This window comes from Prionailurus bengalensis, chromosome A2 (assembly GCF_016509475.1).
Source record: "Prionailurus bengalensis isolate Pbe53 chromosome A2, Fcat_Pben_1.1_paternal_pri, whole genome shotgun sequence".
NCBI lineage: Eukaryota > Metazoa > Chordata > Mammalia > Carnivora > Felidae > Prionailurus > Prionailurus bengalensis.
The window spans coordinates 13,984,769-14,002,366 of record NC_057348.1 but is presented as its reverse complement, the minus strand read 5'-3'; the positions used below and the strand labels follow the sequence as shown (position 1 = coordinate 14,002,366).

Sequence of the window (17,598 nt, the reverse complement as noted above, 5' to 3'; positions counted from 1 at the left end):
GCAGCTTTTTTAAAAAAAATTCTTGAGGGGCGCCTGGGTGGCGCAGTCGGTTAAGCGTCCGACTTCAGCCAGGTCACGATCTCGCGGTCCGTGGGTTCGAGCCCCACGTCGGGCTCTGGCCTGATGGCTCAGAGCCTGGAGCCTGCTTCCAGTTCTGTGTCTCCCTCTCTCTCTGCCCCTCCCCTGTTCATGCTCTGTCTCTCTCTGTCCCAAAAATAAACGTTGAAAAAAAAAAATTTATAAAAAAAAAAAATTCTTGAGGGGCGCCTGGGTGGCTCGGTCAGTTAATCACCCGACTTTGGCTCAGGTCCATGAGTTCGAGCCCTGCGTCAGGCTCTGTGCTGACTGCTCAGAGCCTGGAGCCTGTTTCAGATTCTGTGTCTCCCTCTCTCTCTCTCTCTGCCCCTCCCCTGTTCATGCTCTGTCTCTGTCTCAAAAATAAACGTTAAAATTAAAAAAAAAAAAAGCATATTAAAAAATGCTTGAGAGGGAGAGAATCCCAAAGTAGGCTCTGCTCTGTCAGCACAGAGCCCCATTGGGGCTTGATCTCACCCATGAGATCTTGACTTGAGCAGAAACCAAGAGCCGGATGCTTAACCAACAGACTCACCCAGGAGCCCCCAGCTGTTTAACAAATCCGGCAGGTACTGTGTGCACTCCTCAGAAAGGAGCTAGCTGAAGGGAGCCTGTGCAAAGGCCCAGAGTCTGGGGTAGGGGTGAGGCCAGGAGGGCTTCATTTTAAGTGCACGGGAGGCATTGGAGCTTTCTGCTGAGGATACACTACCTTGTTTGAGCTTTGGGAAGCTTCTTTCTCCAGGGATAAGTAGATGTTGGTAGCCTAGCCTAGGAAGCAGGGGCCAGCAGTTAACAGGGTTGAAACCCATGAAACAACAGAGACATTAGCCTTTAGCTGGTACTCCAGATCTGAGTCACTGTCCAGGCCTGGGTTGTCACCTGACACAAAGCCCTAGTCATCTAAAGACAAATAAAAGCACGGCCTTACCGGGGCCAGTCCAGGGCACTCCGAAGCTCACCTGATTCTCAGGAGCATCAGCACAAGTTTTATAAACACCAAGGCCTGCCCCTCCAAGACTGAGGTTAGAGGGCTTAGGTGGGCCCAGGTGCTCCTCATATTCAGCCAACGGAGAACATGTTTTACACTAGGTGCAGTTTTTGTCTACCCACCCACACCTGGACACCTCCAGGGCACAGGCATGAAGTCATCCGAGTGTCTGAGTAGGGCCCAGGCAGTGACATGGCTGACCTGCAGTCTGGCAAGAGCCTGGGCTTGGGGGGGTTGGGGGAGTCTTCATTAAGGATGACAAAACGCAGACAGGCAGGTTCATGAGGGTATGTGGCAGAGGGCCGAGACTGAAACCTGTGTGCACTGTGGCTGTGAAAAACCCTGTTAGATGTGAAGGGCAGGGACCACGGCACATTTTATAGCTGAGACAATCAAAACCCAAAGGACACGGGACTCTCGAGGGCTGTGCAGAATCAAGTGATGGAGTCCCTCCGGGAGATGCCCACAACTCAGCCAGCTCCTCCTTGGACACACCAGCCATGAAGACACCAGTTACTGCTCCAGTCAATGAAAGGGAAACTTTATTGAGGCCCCAGGGCCTTGGGGCTTGGGCAGGAGGCCGTCCTGCAGGCAAAGAAGAGCCGGTGGAGGGGCCTTATTTGACCTTCTTCTTGGGGCGCAGGTTGTTGGTGTGGCCGCACTTCTTCTTGCGGCAGTTGACTGCACGGGGGTGCAGGCGAGCATAACACCTGCAGAAGGACGAGAGACACTGGTGAGGACACACCCCAACCCAAGCCCTCCCCACCGGGGCTAGCCACCCCCTGCCACCATCTGAGAGTACTCACTTGCGGCAGATCATCTTGTCGCAGTTGTATTTCTGGGCCAGCTGGCGGAGGGAAGGCTCAATGATGCCACCCCGCAGGCGAAGCACCAAGTGCAGGGTGGACTCTAGGAGAGGCAGGTCAAAGAGAGACAGTGACCAAGCCTGGCCCCAGCACCTCAGGTGCAGGGTAGGGCCCTCCAGAACTTCCTCAAATGAGAATCCCTTGGGTACTCTATACGTAGATGGACATACTGGCCCAGACCACCCCACACAACCTCCATCTCACTTCCCACCAGCCCAGGCTTTGGGCAGTCTGAGACTAATATATGCTAACCATAACGTGCATTGGGGTTCTCAACAGACAAGGTAATTTCTGAGGGATGTAAAGATGATCTTTCATTTTGCTGAGAAATTAAATCTAGTTGCTACAGAAAGTGACAAGGATTTCCTTTACGATAGCGACAAAATTTCTCTTATCACATTTTTATACATATTTTTAAAGATTTTGTTTTGGGGGGGGGGGGCACCTGGGCGGCTCAGTCGGTTAAGCGTCCAACTTTGGCCCAGGTCATGATCTCACGGTTCGTGGGTTCAAGCCCCGCATCAGTCTCTGTGCTGACAGCTCGGAGCCTGAAACCTGCTTCTGATTCTGTGTCTCCCTCTCTCTCTGACCCTCCCCTGCTCACGCTCTGTCTCTCAAAAATAAAAAATAAAAAAATAAAAAATAAAAAAAAAGATTTTATTTTTGGGGTGCCTGGGTGGCTCAGTTAAGCCACCGACTTTGACTCAGGCCATGATCTCACAGTTCATGAGTTCAAACCCCATGTTGGGCTCTGTGTGAACAGCTCAGAGCCTGGAACCTGCTTCAGATTCTATGTCTCCCTCTCTGCCCTTTGCCTGCTCACACGGTCTCTCTCTCCAATATAAACGTTAAAAAAAAAATGTTATCTTTAAGTAATCTCAACACCCGATGAGGGGTTTGAACTCACAACCCAAAGAGCAAGAGTTGCGTGCTCTACTGACTGAGCCAGACTAGTGTCCCTCTTAACACATTTTTAAACAAAACAGTCTTTTAAAGAAAAAAAGGTGAGCAAGAACAAGAGAAACCACTGCCACATTGGAAACATAAGTGGCGACCAGGAGATGCTTCCCCCAATGAAAACATTATTTTATAAAAGACTCCTTTAGCCCCATCTGATCACCTCCCCCACCCTCCCCAATGCTGCCAATGAGACCATCAAAGCTTCATCTTTCCAAAGCCTCTTCCTTGGCTCTAGGCCTCACGGGCCTCTGTCCAGCCACTCAACTCCCAGTACCTTTCTGGATATTGTAGTCTGACAGAGTGCGGCCGTCTTCCAGCTGTTTGCCCGCGAAAATCAGACGCTGCTGGTCAGGAGGGATGCCTGGGAAGAGGAAAGCTCAGACTAAGACTCTGGCAAGCACATTGCTGGCAGCTTCCCTTCTCCCCGCAGGGGTGTTCTGGCATAGCCTCCAACCTATCAAAGGGGAAACTGAGGTAGAGAGAACAAGCTGTCCTCTTAAGATCACACAAGGGAAGCACTGGCCAAGGCTGAGGTCTATACAAGCCCAGCACCCATCCTGCACATGACAGTGTCTCCTCTGGGCCGAGAGGGACTGCTGCTGAACAGAACCTCTGGACTCCGCTCAACTCACCCTCCTTGTCTTGGATTTTGGCTTTGACATTCTCAATGGTGTCACTGGGCTCAACCTCGAGGGTGATGGTCTTGCCCGTTAGGGTCTTCACAAAGATCTGCATCTCTGCGACTGCTGGAGGGTGGGGAGGAGTAGGATGAAGAGGTTAAGAACTGCAGGTCTGAGCAGCTTGAGCTCAGGGGCTGGCCAGCCCCGTGCCAGTATCAACTACAAGTACAGGCCCACCCCAGCGCCTGTTTCCTTCCACCTCTCTGAAGCTACAGCCCAAATATCCTATAATCAAGGATTGTGCTTTCCAAACCTTACCCCTGGACCCCTGGGGCAAAGTGTGCTTCAAGGGAGCAAAGATAGTGGTTATCCTCCTTGGGCCCAGCAAATGAAATACTGGCAACTTTGAAGACAGAATGAGAAGTACGTAGCCGGGGCACGTTTTGGTCAGGCACATTTTCTTCGAGGGTGGCCGGGAGGTCCCATCCTCCCTCCCTTCCCTACCCCTCTGTAAGCCGCATTTGCTCCACAAGCAGCCCTTCCTGCAACCTGAATGGGAATCCCGTTTTGGCAGCCACTCCTCCCACACATTTTCCTCGGTGGCAGTTCTCTCCAACTCCAAGCTCCGACATCCGACACCCTGGCTTCCCTCTAAGTTATACCCAAACTCGCCCACACTTCTTGCCTTTGCGCCAACCCATAAACAGTGCCTGCCAAGCACGTGTCAGGTACTTGTTTACACATATTTCATCTCCCCCCCCAAAAAAAACCTTGTAAGGAGGATGCTACCACCCTCTCCTTACAGATATATGAGAGAAGGCAAGTAGTGAATCACCCTGTGGGAGGGGAAAAGGACTTAATATTTTCAAAAGGTTTGGCGCATTGTAGGACACCAAAAACAAAACAAAACAAAACAAAACAAAACAAAACAACTTGCGCTTAGTACCCCCTCCCCCTTGCCCAGAAAGTTCATCCGCGTCCCCAGGCCTCCTGGGATAGCTTGGGCCGGAGGGGTGCATAGGCTCCTCTCCCAAAGACCCGTTCGCCACCCGGGGCCCAGTCCCGGCTGGGAGCCTCGGCTCCACGCGCCCAACTTAGCCGACCCGGCCGCCCTGCCGAACCTGGCCCGCGTGGACGGGTTCCGGGCTGTCCCTTCCGCCACCGGGACGCCCGCGGCCTCCCACAGCCTCCCGCCCGACCCCGGCCTGGAGCGAACCCGCAACGCCGCTACCACCAAACCGCTCGGGAACCTCGTTGAAGAGAAAGAGGGCGACGGACCGGAAACCGCCGAGTTGCCGCCGAGAGCGCCTGCGCACCGAGCACGCTGCGCGCTTGCGTCACAATCCGCGCCGCGCATCGTACCCCACCCCCGGCCCCGCCCCGCCGCCGTATTGGGCGCGGGCTAACGAAGCCGCAGCCCCCGTGGGCGAGTGTCACCAACCCGCTTCCGGGTGCATTCCCCTGTCCTCCAGGGCACGTGAGGGGACGGCCTCACCTTTCCAGGTTGTCTCTCGGTTGGCTAAAAACTGCACGTAACGGTCACTCGGGGAATGCTTGTTGACAAGAGTAGAGGAGACAATTTGTGCTAAAGCGAAGGACTTAAGCAGAGGGTCAACGGGTCCGGGACTCAGGGCTCAGGACGGGAAGGTGGTAGGCGGCACAGGGGTGGGACGTGCCCGAACCCTCGGGATCCACCTATCACCAAGGAGTTAGATATTTGAAAACTTTCTCGCCGCTGTGCCTGGAGGAATTTCAAGGCGGCGCCTATCAGAGCAGTGAGGGAAGGTGAAGCTGACGCACTCACTCAAAATGGGGTGCGACCCAGGGTCAGTTTGGGGCCAAAGAGGACTTCTGTTAGGACCAAGGAGTCGTGGATGGCTAAACAGTGCCAGGAACGGGAAGGGTGAGGACTGAGAAGTTACGTGTAGGTTTGGCAGGGTTCCTCTTTATTTCCTTGAACACTTACCAGCGCCCCCTATTAACAGGCAAAAGCACACACTCTTGGATCTAGGAAGATGTCTTTAATAACGTAATTTTTAAGTGCTTAAAAGAACTCTACAGGGAACTCTACACAGTGTCTAATGGGGAAAGGGACCCGGCCTGCCTCCCTGAGGAGTCCATCCTGAGACCGATCTGGAGAAGTTACTCAGAGATAAGGGAACCGGCACGTGTGAGTACATAGGTAGTGATAGGAACTTGGGTTATTACGGTTGCTACCACTGGAGACTGCCACCAAGAGCAGCCACGTCTCTACCTCAGTGGTGCCTGGCCGTCCATACACCCCTCCTGTCTCACGTCCTGCACTTATCCCCCTTATGGCATCCTGGGCCCAAGGATGGAAGGAAGCCACCGCTAAGTACACCCTTCCCTTTTTAGTAACAGAGTCTTTTTATTGATAACTTCCCAACAGCATCTGTAAACATCGGGTACAAAAATATTCCGTTTAACTCTGTTTTCCAAGGTGGCTCAGCTTGCTCCATGGAGGTCCTGGGAGAGGCCTGCTGGGCCCTGAGGGTTGACACCTCTGGCCAGAGAAACACGGACCTCATCAGGCTTGCAGCTGAATGGCCCGCCTCCCTCTTGAGCCTTCTACAACTGTCTCAGAAGCCTCCTTGACATGCCAACTGGAGACAGCATTCAATACTTTTGTTGGAGGAAAGGGCAGGGAGACCAGAATTAGTAGGTACAGGGATGGGTTGGGGTGAACTGAGACATGACAGTGCTGATCCACTTTGAGGTGGTCTTGACCAGGGCATCGGGGCAGGGGCCTTCTGGCTCCGGTCTCTGGGAGCCTTTAAATGTTTAGAGCAGACCTCAAGCCTGGCTCTGGAAAAGCTCCCTTATGCCCAACCCGTAACTCCAGCTGAGCTGGTCATCCCCTGGCCTGGCAGAGGGGTCTGCAGAAGACAGATGTTCTCAGTGAGGAGGAATTGGGAATGATAGACCCCCCAGGAACTCCACACCCCTGGAGGGAGTCTTGTCCCCCAGGAGCCCTGGGTGACAGAACAGGGTGGCAAAGCTGTTGATCTCCAGGCAGGGCTACGTACTGCCACCTCAGACACCTGGGGAGAGCTGCCACTTCCCTGAGACCCCTCGGGGCGCCAGGGAGTAGGGTTACTCCCCCGGTGTCTCCTCATCGTCCGTCTGGCTGCGGCCATTGATGGCAGGAGAGCTGGACCGGACATGGGAAAGGTCCTCGAAGCCAGGACTGAGGGAGGGTGAGACAGTGTCAGGGCTGGTGTCACATGAGCCCGTGCTCTGTTCTGAGGTGGCAATGGTGGTCGTGGTGCTGGGTGGTATGGGATCTTCATCCTCGTCCTCCAGGAGGGATGCTTCTGGGATGTCTGGGGGAAGGAGGCCAGGAGTTGGCTTAGTCACTGTGGCGGGCACCGTGATGAGGGATTCACTGGGCCTATGACCCCTAACAGCTCCCCTGCCACCCCGTGGGGCCTAACTTGGCCCATTTTACAGAGGAGGAAACTGAGGCCCAGGCAGAGGAGAGGTTTCCCTTCAGGGTATAAGGACCCAGGTTCTCGGGAGTCAGGCCAACACAGGCCTGAGCCTAGCTCTGCCCTCCTGTGTTGCCAGGGCCAAGCCTCTCACTACCCTTGCCTCAGCATTCTGCTCTATAAACAAAGCAGGCCTGATGATAGCATTGCCTTGTTTGCTTTTTGTTGTTTTTGAAGCAAGCACTACATTCAACAGGGGGCTTGAATTCAAACCCCAAGATCAAGAGCCGCATGCTCTACTGACTAAGGCAATCAGGTACCCGACAGCACTGCCTTTGTGCCTATGGTTGTTAGCAGCCCTGAGGTAGGGAGATGTTGGCCCGTTTGGCAGAGGGGGTAAACTGAGAGTCAGCATAGGGGGTGCTGCACTTCCTCTGAGAAGTCACTGCTCCTTAGGGCTACAGTTTCCCCCTGTATGAAATGGGACACTCACAGCCCCCACTCTCATGGGTGGTTGCAGGTAAGAGCCTAGCTCATAGAGCTACACTACATCCACTTGGGCAAGGACTGTCATTGTTCTTATCCACATTCCCCTGTGTAACCTCCCCCAGGGAGGGGATCCTAGTCCCAGCACCTGCTCTACAGATTGCCAAGACCAGCCAAGCACCCATGCCCCTGCCCCCTGCTCCAAGTCTCTCTAGATCTACAGCCCACCAGGACCTGGGCTCAGTGTCAGCCCCTGAGGTGACCTTCCGGAAGCCAGACCTGGGGTGAGGGTGCTGGCATCCGTGGGTGCAGAGGCCAGACGTGGGGCACAGGAGCCCTGGGTGACACTTACGGCTGAAGGCCTCCGGGTGCTGCCTGGCCAGCTTCCCTTTCAGCGTCCTGCAGGGGAAGGGAAGGCATACAGGGCTGAACCTGCCAAGCAGACAGGCTGGGCCTGGTGCACGCCAGGAACCCTTGCTCCAGTTCCAGGTGGGTGGGGATGGGAACTCCCCCCAACCCTTTACTGCTTGTCACTCTGCTCCTGGGCTGGAAGGAGGCCCATGTGCTCAGCCCTGCGGACCTCCCAGCCCTAGGATAGATGGCAGCTGCTCAGCTGTCAAGAGCTTGTGCGTGTCCTCCGTGCTGGGTCTGGCTAGGCCCTCTATCTGCAATGCCTTTCTTAGGTCTAATCCTTCCCTGCCCAGATAACCCTCCAGGAGGCTTCCTCACCCCTTCCTCAGCTGTCGCTCCTCTGGGTGACTTGTCCCATCCTGCCCCCCACCACTAGGATGACAGTGTCTGTGTGGGGGCCAGGAGTGATTATGCACACCCCAGACACTGAGTACTTGCATACATTGAACTGGCGTTCACAGAGAAACGCCTCCTTCATTTTTAATCAGCTGTTTTTCCTTTCTTCCTAAAGTAATGAAGTCACCGGGGCGCCTGGGTGGCTCAGTCGGTTGAGAGCCCAGCTTCGGCTCAGGTCATGATCTCACGGTTCGTGGGTTCGAGCCCCGCATGGGGCTCTGTGCTGACAGCTCAGAGCCTGGAGCCTGCTTCGGATTCTGTGCCTCCCTCTCTCTCTCTGCCCCTCCCCCGCTCATGCTCTGTCTGTCAAAAATAAATAAGCATTAAAAAAAAAAAAAAAAAAGTAATGAAGTCACCTTTACAAAGAATAACAAAGGGGTCTTCGGGGGGTGGAGTCTCATCCTTGACTGTGGTGACCCAGTCCCCACCAGAAGCACCACCGTTGCTGGGTCCCCACCCACGAGGCAACTGGGCAGACACAACTATCCCCTTCCTGGGTGATACAGATATGCACAAAAGATGCCAACACTTGGGGTTCCTGCTCACCCCCAAAACCACGCCTGGGCAACCAGCCTGATGAGACACCTCAGAAAATATGTGTTTTTATACGGGATTTAATTGGCCTGTCTCATGATCTTCTGTTCCTGAGTCTGCCAGTGGGTGGGGCTGCCCCCAGGACAGAGTAAGTGGTGCTGTCAGCTGGAAATACAGCTGCAGCTCTGGCTAGTTCCAGGCCCAGGCATGTGGCCACAGTGATGCAGGCTCTGGGTGCTGCGCTGAGCATTCTACGTGCTTAGGGACCTGAACGTCATTCTTCTCTGTCCTCACAGAAAACAGCTCAGAAAAGACCCACCAAAACTGGCAATCTCAGATGCCTTTTGAGAGAAGACCTGGGCCAGGGGCTGGAGGACCAGAGACTTGCCTTTCGCTGTCTGCACTTGCCTGCCTTTTGCATCCTGCATCTGGTACTACGTTGCAGTTATTGAAAGATAAATAAAATCTAAATCCAGAAACTTCAAGATTTTTTTATCCCCAACTTCAGACCTTCTCAGACGCTAAGCGAGCAATGAAGCCTCAAAGAACAAATTAGCAGAATCTCTGTTTTGCAGAGTGGATGATCCTCATCGAAGAGGGGAGAAACCTGAGGGGGAGGCAGAAGCTGGAGAGGCTGGGGACCCACCTGATCCTGCGGAAGATGCTGTCCAGGTCCCGCTTCATCTCCACCAGGGTCCTTGTGTGGTGCAGGAAGCGCTCGCTCATTTGCTGCAGGCGGGCGCTTGACAGGTTGTTGAAATTCAACAGCATCTCATTGGTCTTCTCAAAGCGGTCCAGCCTGGCAGCAAAGAGAAGGCACCAGCCCTGCAAACCATGCCCTACAAACTGATCGTGCTAGGCCCTTTCCTGCTTCATGACCTTTGCATGTGTTGTTTCCTTGCCATGTAGAACTCTACCTGCTGTTTGAGCCATCTAGCGAACTCCTACTCAGCCTTCAAAACCCTACCCAAGTACATCCTTCTCATGTATAAACCCTCCCTCAAGCAGACTCTGACTCCCCTGAGTCCCTAGACCCAGGTTATTCCCCTGGCCCAGCCCTGACACCATGGGGCCATGGTGTGTGTCTGGTTGTGTCTCCCCTCATTCTGGGAGTTCACCAGGCCAGGCCTAAATCTGACCCAGACAAACCCAGTACCCCCGTCACAGGTGGAGAGAAATGGAAGGGTATCAGGTCGCTGCTGTGTCATAAATGGAAGGAAGAGCCTTTGGCTTAAATACACAAAAATAAAGCCACAGGAGGCTGTGCTTCCATCCCAAGATTGTGTAAGCCTCTCTTCCCCACAGAGCAGGCTGGAATCGGTCACAGTGGTCACAGTGCCAAGCCCTTAAGGAGGGCAAAGGTGTTGACAGCCCCTCCGAAAGACCACAGGTCCTCTGCAGAGACAGCCTGGGCTGCGAGAGACTAGATTCCCAACAGGAGATCAGCTCACTGGCTTCCTTAAATCCCCTCCCGCAGCCCCTTCCTATTCCCCCAACAGCCCACCCCGGGCCTTGGGATAGGAGCTGCTACAGCCCCTGCCAAGCCATCCACAGCTGCGAAACCATCCCAAAGCCCTGCTTCCTGTGCCAAGGCCTCGCCTCCAGGCCAGGAAGGAATTTACTTTGGAGCCAGCCGGCAGATTTGCTCATTTCCTTCATTTTATCACCAGTGTGGGCCCAGGGTAAGGGCAGACAGGGCAAGAATGCTGGCCAGCGAGTGGATTCCTTCCCACGCCTGGGGCCCACAGCCCTTGGCTACCACTCACATGTTCTTCTGAGCCAGGATGATAGCATTGACGTCGTCTGTATTCACCATGCTTAGGATGCGGCTGCAGAAGACCCTCGAGGCCGAGTCCGGGGGGTCCATCTCTTCCTCCTCCTCCGCTGCCTAAAACAGGCAAGACGAAAGAGTCTTCAGTCTGCACTAGGCAGTGGGGTTGCTGGGACAGAAAGGAGGGGCTGGGAACGCGGGCCATGAGTTGGTCATGCCACCTGAGCCTCAGCTTTGTCATCCTGAGAATCCAGGGATGTTGGGAGGACATATTTGTAAATTGCACCCAAGCACATCAGAATCCCATCACCCACCGACCTCTGTGGCCCCCACGCTCCATGTGCCCAAGGCCACGGCCACCTTCCACCTGCATAGATTTGCCAGCCTCTTCCTACATCCCCCTCAACTTTGCTCATCCCACCACAGGGCTTTTGCACCTGCCGTCCTCACATACATGACTGCCCCCTCAAATCATCACCACCTCCAGTATCTTTTCTCCCGTGATGACTGCCCCTCCTCTCGACTCTGATCACTTTTATAAGCACTTCGCCTTATTTTATTCAACGACTCATCTCTTCCTGAAATTATCTTAGTAATCATTTGACTTTTTTGTCCGTCGCTACCAAAGCAACGTCAGCTTCGAGAGAGCAAAGGCCTCCAGAGCCCAGCCCAGAAACCGGTTCACAGCATGGGGTCACCAGAACTTAGCTTGGTGGAGGCAACCAGAGGCTTTCAAACTCCGCTCTGACTCTAGGGTTTTATTAGCACATTAAAGCCAAGAATTTCAGCCAGGCTACGGGCCCCAGCAACCCAGATGGCTGTGTGGCTAGGTAGATGACCATCATGGCAGGTGGGGGGCCTCCTGGACCCTGCCAGGGCAGGAAGGGCCACAGGTTCGGCACTCACCCTCAGGGGCGGGGGTGTCAGGTAAAACCCAGAATCTTGACATAGCTTGGCTCTGGGGTCCACGTATTTAACTGCTGACAGAAAGGCCCATTTGCAATTGGTTGAGATTCACATGCAGAATCACAAAGGGCTTTCAGAGCCCTTAACCCACTCTCCTCTTTATTGAGCACTTACTGTATGCTAACCAATGCACTAACTTTATACACCGGGAACTGTTACCCTTACTTACACATTAGGAAAACGGAGACTCAGAAACTGAGAAACTGGACCATTGTCACATACTCAGTAAACCCGAGTCACAATTCAAATGCCCAGTCTGCAGGACCCACGAGTGTGAATCTGAACGGATGTTCAGTATCCACCTCTGCCAGGACAGCGGCTTCTTACAGTAACTGACTACTACCAGACTTCTGAATTTTTCCAGGAAAAAAAAAAAAAAAAAACCTCAGAAATGTGGACTTTTATGTGTGTGCAAAATTACCTCATTTACAAATGTTAACAGCTAATACTTTTCTTCCCTCAAACACCATGGAGGCCAAGACTTATCTATTTGCAGCCCCTACATGCCTTCTGGAAATAAGCTGCCACACCTGGTGAAGTCCGCACCCCCCCCCCCCACACCAGATAATCACTAGGTTTATTGAATTCCTACTATGTGCCAGGTACCAACACCCACAGTATCCACTATCCACGTTTCCAAAGAAGCATAATCATGTATGATGAGGACACTTGGGCCCAAAGGGCAGAGTCGTGTGGCAGGAAGCCCACAGCTAGTGCTTGGCAGGGCACAAGATTTGGACCTGTGTAAAATGGTTCTGCTTCAAGGGGCTCTTTCCAGTCTCTGGCTCCCAGATGTGAGGGCTGATGCAAGGCACGCTCCCCTGCCTCAGGAAAACTTCCCTAACAGCTAGTCTGGCCCACAAACAGAGTAGAAATGACCTAGCACGGGCTCTGGTCTCTGCTCCAAATATTACTTATGAGGGAAATACGCAGAAAAGGAGGCTGTGTGACCTTGGGAGGGTCACCGCACCTCCCTGAGTTTTCTCATCCAGACAATGGGAGTAATAAAGAATCAGAATCTCACAGCGCTATATGTGATAGTGATAACGAGCTGGGTTCGGAGCAGGCTGCTTCTCCATGGGGAGTATGAAGTCCTAGGGCGGGGCCAGGGAATCAGCATTGTAGCAAGGGGTTCCCTGGTCCTTCCAAGAACAGGAGCCAACACTTGTACAGCACTTCATTTTATCCCCAATCATCCCTATGAAGCAAACACTATCATCTCCAAGGGCAACTAAGGCTCACAGGGGTTGGCTCAGTTACCCAAGGTCACTCGGCAAGGCGGAGGAGCCACGATTCCACCCAGTATTTAACAGAATTTAATTTGGCGGCCCAAGCTTAGCAAAACCCGCGAGAGAGGCGGGACTCGCCTATCCCCTCACGCCCCGCCCCTGCAAAGCGGGGAAACTGAGGCCCAAAGACTGCAACGCCCGGTTCCGGGTGACACTGCAGACTGAACACAAGCAGCCCCGGCTCCGGCGCCCTGGCTCCGGAATCGGCCCGTGGCGCCGCCGGCGCACACATTGCGCGGACGGGGAAACTGAGGCCTGTAGGCAGGGGGAGTGCCCAGATGTGGCCAGCGGCGCGCCCCACCCCGCAACAGCCCGGGGGCCGCGCCCGACCCGGCCCGGCTCCCCAGCGGCCCCGGCATTCCCAGCCCCACCCCGAACTCGGCCCCGGCGTCGGTGGCAGCAGCACCTGCACATCTGGCGGCCTTGCTCGCGCTTCCGGGATGGCGCCCGTGCCGCCACGACGTCACCACGCAACACGCGTGCAACCGCGCGTATAGGCGACGTGCCCGGAGCCCATATGCGTGCTAGGAGTCGCGGCAGGAAGGGGTGGGGCTTAGGCGCTGCCACAGTTAGCAAGTGCGTCACAACGAATAGCCAATCAAGCCGTCCCTCTGACGCCTGCGTAGTTTCCAAGGCCCGAGATGCCCAGCAGCCGGAAGGGGTTGGGGGTGTCTAAAAGGCGTCCTACTTTGTAGATGTTGAGACTGAAGTTGAGCGGCAGGGACTCCCTCAAAGTCATGCGATGCTCAAGTGGCCTGTAGTTGACCCAGACCCAGGCATCCTGCTTCCTAGGTGGGAAATCAGATTCATCCAGTTCGAAAATCCCTGCTCTGCTTTTGGTGACCTTTTTCTGGTCCAGGATCCCACATTATGTTTAAGTGTATCTCCTTAGTCTCCACTCTGGGACAGTTCCTCAATCTTTCCTAATCATTTATGACCTTAGTATTTTTGAAGAGTGCTGGTTTTCTAGACTACTCATCAATATGGGTTTGTCCAATATTTCCTCATAATTAGACTGAAGTTTCTCACTTTGGGCAGGATTCCCGCAGAAGCGATGTTATAGCCGTCTCGATGCGTCATGTCTGGCGTCACAGGATATTGATGTGTCTCACTACTGGTGATGTTGACTTTGCTTACTTGCTTAAGCAATGTCTGTCAGTTTCTCAACTGTTAAGTTACCATTTTTCTCTTTGCAATAAGTATCTTACGGGGAGATACATAGCGCAAATACCCTAACGCTTTTTTTTTTTTAATATATTTTCACCCACTAGTTTTTGCACCCATCCATGGCTCTTGCCAGCAACAATTACTATGGTTATTTTCTACTTACTAGTTTATTATTTGGAATTCTATTGTAAACAAGAGCTGTCCATTCTTCACTAGTTATGCACTTATTCAAGTATTTATATATTTATTATTGGGGGGGGGGCGGCGCCTGGGTGGCTCAGTTGGTTAGGCATCTGACTCTTGACTTCAGCTCAGGTCATGATCTTGCAGTTGGTGAGTTCAATCCCTGCATAGGGCTCTGCCCTGACAGTGCACAGCCTGCTTGGGATTCTCTCTCTCCTCTCTCTGCCTCTCTTTCTCTCTCAAGGTAAATAACTAAACTTTAAAAAAAAAAAAAGATTTTAGGGGCGCCTGGGTTGCTCACTAGGTTGTGTCCGACTTCAGCTCAGGTTATGATCTCAGGGCTCATGAGTTCGAGCCTAGCATCAGGCTATGTGCTGACAGCTCAGAGCCTGGAGCCTGCTTCAAATTCTGTGTGTTCCTCTCTCTCTGCCCCTCCCCCTGCTCAGGCTCTCTCTAAAATGAATAAATGTTTAAAAAATTTTTTTAAAGATTTTATTTTTAAGTAATCTCCACACCCAACACAGGGCTTGAACTTACAACCCCAAGCTCAAGAGGCACATGCTCCACCAACTGAGCCAACCAGGCACCCCCATTTATTCATGTATTTATATCACCATGAACTCATGACTATTTATTCTATTCTGTGGGTTACAATTAATTTCTTTTTTCTTTCTTTTTTTTTTAAGTAGGCACACACCCAATGTGGGACTTGAACTCATGACCCTGAAATCAAGAGTCACATGCTCTACTGACTGAGCCAGCCAGGTGGCCCTATAATTAATTTCTATTATTTACTTTGCTGCTCCTTTGTAACTTCTATGTTCTTTTAATGTCTCCCATCTTTCTCCGAGCACTTCCTTACTTTAGTACAAGATGTTCCATGCCATTTCTCTAGGGATCCTGGTTCCTTTTCTAGATCTGGGTGCTAGGTGTGTGTTCACTGCTATTGGAGTATCATTGCTCAAAGACCCCCTCAGCAATAAGAGTTAGGAGATATATATGCTAACCAATGCATATACATTTATATTTCCTTCTATATCTGTCTCCTTTATAATATACTGAAAACCATGAATTCACTCACACTGATACAAAGATGCACTTTAAGTGAGATAATTCAAGTTAAATGCATGAACAAAACAGGGCAAATAGTACTGGCTCAATAAATGTTAGCAATTAATTATCGCTAATTACTGAAGTCTTATGTGTATTGTTACACATTATAGATCTAATTTTTCTAGGTCTCAGTTTGTTAACTGTGAGTGATCATAGCATCTGCCTCTTAAGGTTGTTGAAACCTTCGAAGATACATACATGCCTTTGGGTACATAAAGGACTCTTTTAGAGCCCTGAATTTGGACATATCTGAGTTCTAATTCCAGCTCTGTCACATCCTAGCTGAGTGGACTTGGGCAAATGGCTTAACCTTGCAAAATCATACAGATTACTTCCTTACAATAAGGCTGGGCCCACTAATAAGCCCTCAGTAAACTGACGGCAAACTTTTTACTCCCACATTCTGCTGCCTTCATTCCCTGAAAAGTTAATGAGGATCAGGATTCTTATATATTTAGTTCAGCAGTTTTAAAAATTGTTCAGTAAACCCTCTGGGCGCTTCCTCTGGGTGTGGCCCATATTCTGGAGATCCAGAGAGTATTCAATCCCTGCCTAGCCCTGGAGGATGAAAGGAGACAGTATCTGACACAGACAATGCCAATACCAATAATGCAGGAAGATAGAGAGGAGAGACTTAAACTTGGAGGAACCTGAAGAGTGCGGTATGAGGACTCATTCGGGGGCAAGGAAGCAGGTACATCTGGATGGGGTTTTGAGATAGGATTAGGAGTTTTCTAGGTGTTGACAATCGTTCAGGGCTGAGAGAATCACAGAGTGTAGATTTGATTTCTGTAAGAACTGTGGAGTTCTGTGAGCCAGGCAGCAACCAGTACTAAGAGAAGAGCCTGGGTTGGGGATGCTGAGAACCATGGCTCTGTCTGCAGGCTGCAGCAGAACGGGCCCAGGCTGGAGAAACCAACCTTTTTAATGGGTACCTTGGGCTCTGTTGGAAGCCAGGAAACCTTTATGAGGGTACTGGCGGGGGTAGAAGCTACAAGTCAAGGCTAAAAGGGACTTGGTTGGCCCCAAATGTTTGGTGCACAGTGGATCGGAGACAAGAAAATATTTAACCCCTGTGTGTGTTCAAGGGAGAGGGTGAAAAGTGATGAGAACAGTCAATCCAGTGATGGGGACATTGTTGAGGGGACGCCACAGTCTAGGGACTGGAAGCGTCTCTCTGCCACTTTTTTAGTTTTATTTCCTACTTCGTGCTTATCACAGCTGCAATTAGATACTTACTTGCATCATTGTGCAATATCCAGCTCCCGAGGTGGAAGAGAAACTCAACAGGGGAAGAGACCCGGCCTATATTGTTTTTCATCCCTGTGACCTTGAACAAGGTAATTACTGTCTCTGTGCCTCAGTTTCCCCATCTGTAAGACGAAGATAGTCTTACCAAAAAAACATGCATCCAATCCTAAGAAAGGCCATAAAGGAAAGAGAAAAGGAGCACAGAGCAGGTGGGTCAGAGAGAAAACACACAGGAAGTCAAATTTAAGTCCCAAAAGGTCTATAATTGCATTGAATGTAAATAGGCCAAATGCCCCAGTTAAAAGGCAAAGACAGGCAGACTAGATCAAAAAGCAAAACCCAATTCTGTGCTGCTTATAAGAGACACATGTACAACATAAGGATACAGAAAGGTGAAAGGTAAAGGTTACAAAAGGATGGAGCATTTTAAAACTGAGCCAATGGAGTGCCTGGGTGGCTCAGTTGGTTAAGTGTCTGACTTCAGGCTCAGGTCATGATCTCAGGGCTCGTGGGTTCGAGCCCTGCATTGGGCTCTGTGTCTCCCTCTCTCTCTCTGCCCCTCCCCTGCTTGTGCTCTGTCTCTCTCTCAAAAATAAATAAACATTAAAAAAAAATTTTAATGAGCCAATAAAAAAAAAAAAAAGAGGGGCTCTGGGTGGCTCAATCAGTTAAGCATCTGACTCTTGATCTCTGCTCAGGTCACAATCTCACAGTTCTTGAGATCAAGCCCTGCATCGATCTCTGTGCTGACAGCATGGAGACTGTTTGGGTTTCTCTCTCTCTCTCTTCCTCTCCCTCTGTCCCTACCCTCCCACTTCTCTCTCTCTCTCAAAATAAATAAATAACCTTAAAAAAAAAAAAAAGAGCTGGAGGCACCCAGGTGCCTTAGTCAGTTAAGAGTCCGACTACTGATGTCAGCTTAGGTCTTGATCTCAGGGTCATGAGTTCAAGCCTCGCATTGAGCTCCACGCTGGGTGTGAAGCCTACTTTAAACAAACAAACAAACAAAAATTAAAAGTGAACCAAAAGAGAACAAGCGTGCCATCTTAATATCAGACAAAGCCCACTCTAAG

At 51.7% G+C, this 17,598-nt stretch overlaps 2 protein-coding genes and 1 long non-coding RNA gene across 6 annotated transcripts; 1 reads left to right on the top strand and 2 right to left on the bottom strand.

Annotated features, from left to right (window-relative positions):
- Positions 1 to 1,576: 1,576 nt before the first annotated feature.
- UBA52 (ubiquitin A-52 residue ribosomal protein fusion product 1) lies at positions 1,577 to 4,839 on the bottom strand. 3 transcript variants are annotated; one of them, XM_043587096.1, is made up of 5 exons: positions 4,726 to 4,839; positions 3,522 to 3,635; positions 3,164 to 3,250; positions 1,870 to 1,972; positions 1,577 to 1,773 (listed from the first exon to the last, which is right to left on the bottom strand). In XM_043587096.1, exons 2-5 carry the CDS (start codon positions 3,622 to 3,624, stop codon positions 1,680 to 1,682), a joined length of 387 nt encoding a protein of 128 aa, XP_043443031.1. In that variant the 5' UTR covers positions 3,625 to 3,635; positions 4,726 to 4,839; the 3' UTR covers positions 1,577 to 1,679. The 3 variants fall into 3 exon arrangements, with proteins under 3 accessions (XP_043443031.1, XP_043443032.1, XP_043443033.1); XM_043587097.1 differs by having other exon boundaries at positions 3,522 to 3,632; positions 4,726 to 4,814; XM_043587098.1 differs by having other exon boundaries at positions 4,631 to 4,730.
- Positions 4,840 to 4,889: 50 nt separating this feature from the next.
- Positions 4,890 to 9,270, top strand: LOC122487116. The gene is made up of 3 exons (XR_006298310.1): positions 4,890 to 5,012; positions 5,495 to 5,679; positions 9,082 to 9,270. It is a non-coding gene; the product is annotated as an uncharacterized LOC122487116 (long non-coding RNA).
- KXD1 (KxDL motif containing 1) lies at positions 5,511 to 13,354 on the bottom strand. Of its 2 annotated transcripts, none has more exons than XM_043587095.1 (5): positions 13,218 to 13,354; positions 10,552 to 10,673; positions 9,432 to 9,584; positions 7,797 to 7,843; positions 5,511 to 6,853 (listed from the first exon to the last, which is right to left on the bottom strand). In XM_043587095.1, the coding sequence occupies exons 2-5, from the start codon at positions 10,650 to 10,652 to the stop codon at positions 6,624 to 6,626; spliced, it is 531 nt and encodes a 176-aa protein (XP_043443030.1). In that variant the 5' UTR covers positions 10,653 to 10,673; positions 13,218 to 13,354; the 3' UTR covers positions 5,511 to 6,623. The 2 variants fall into 2 exon arrangements, with proteins under 2 accessions (XP_043443030.1, XP_043443029.1); XM_043587094.1 differs by lacking the exon at positions 13,218 to 13,354 and adding an exon at positions 12,547 to 12,666.
- Positions 13,355 to 17,598: the final 4,244 nt, after the last annotated feature.

Bases quoted from the DNA above. Each gene is read 5' to 3' on its own strand.
- KXD1 (XM_043587094.1), bottom strand. From the start codon at position 12,642: ATGCTGATTCCCTGGCCCCGCCCTAGGACTTCATACTCCCCATGGAGA. The intron at 9,585-10,551 runs GTGAGTGGTAGC...CTTTGCTGCCAG, and splicing joins ATCCTGGCTCAGAAGAACAT to GCTGGACCGCTTTGAGAAGA. The intron at 6,854-7,796 runs GTAAGTGTCACC...TCCTTCCCCCAG, and splicing joins GCACCCGGAGGCCTTCAGCC to ACATCCCAGAAGCATCCCTC.
- UBA52 (XM_043587096.1), bottom strand. From the start codon at position 3,624: ATGCAGATCTTTGTGAAGACCCTAACGGGCAAGACCATCACCCTCGAG. The intron at 3,251-3,521 runs GTGAGTTGAGCG...TCCTCTTCCCAG, and splicing joins CAAAATCCAAGACAAGGAGG to GCATCCCTCCTGACCAGCAG. The intron at 1,973-3,163 runs GTACTGGGAGTT...TGCCTCTCCTAG, and splicing joins AGACTACAATATCCAGAAAG to AGTCCACCCTGCACTTGGTG.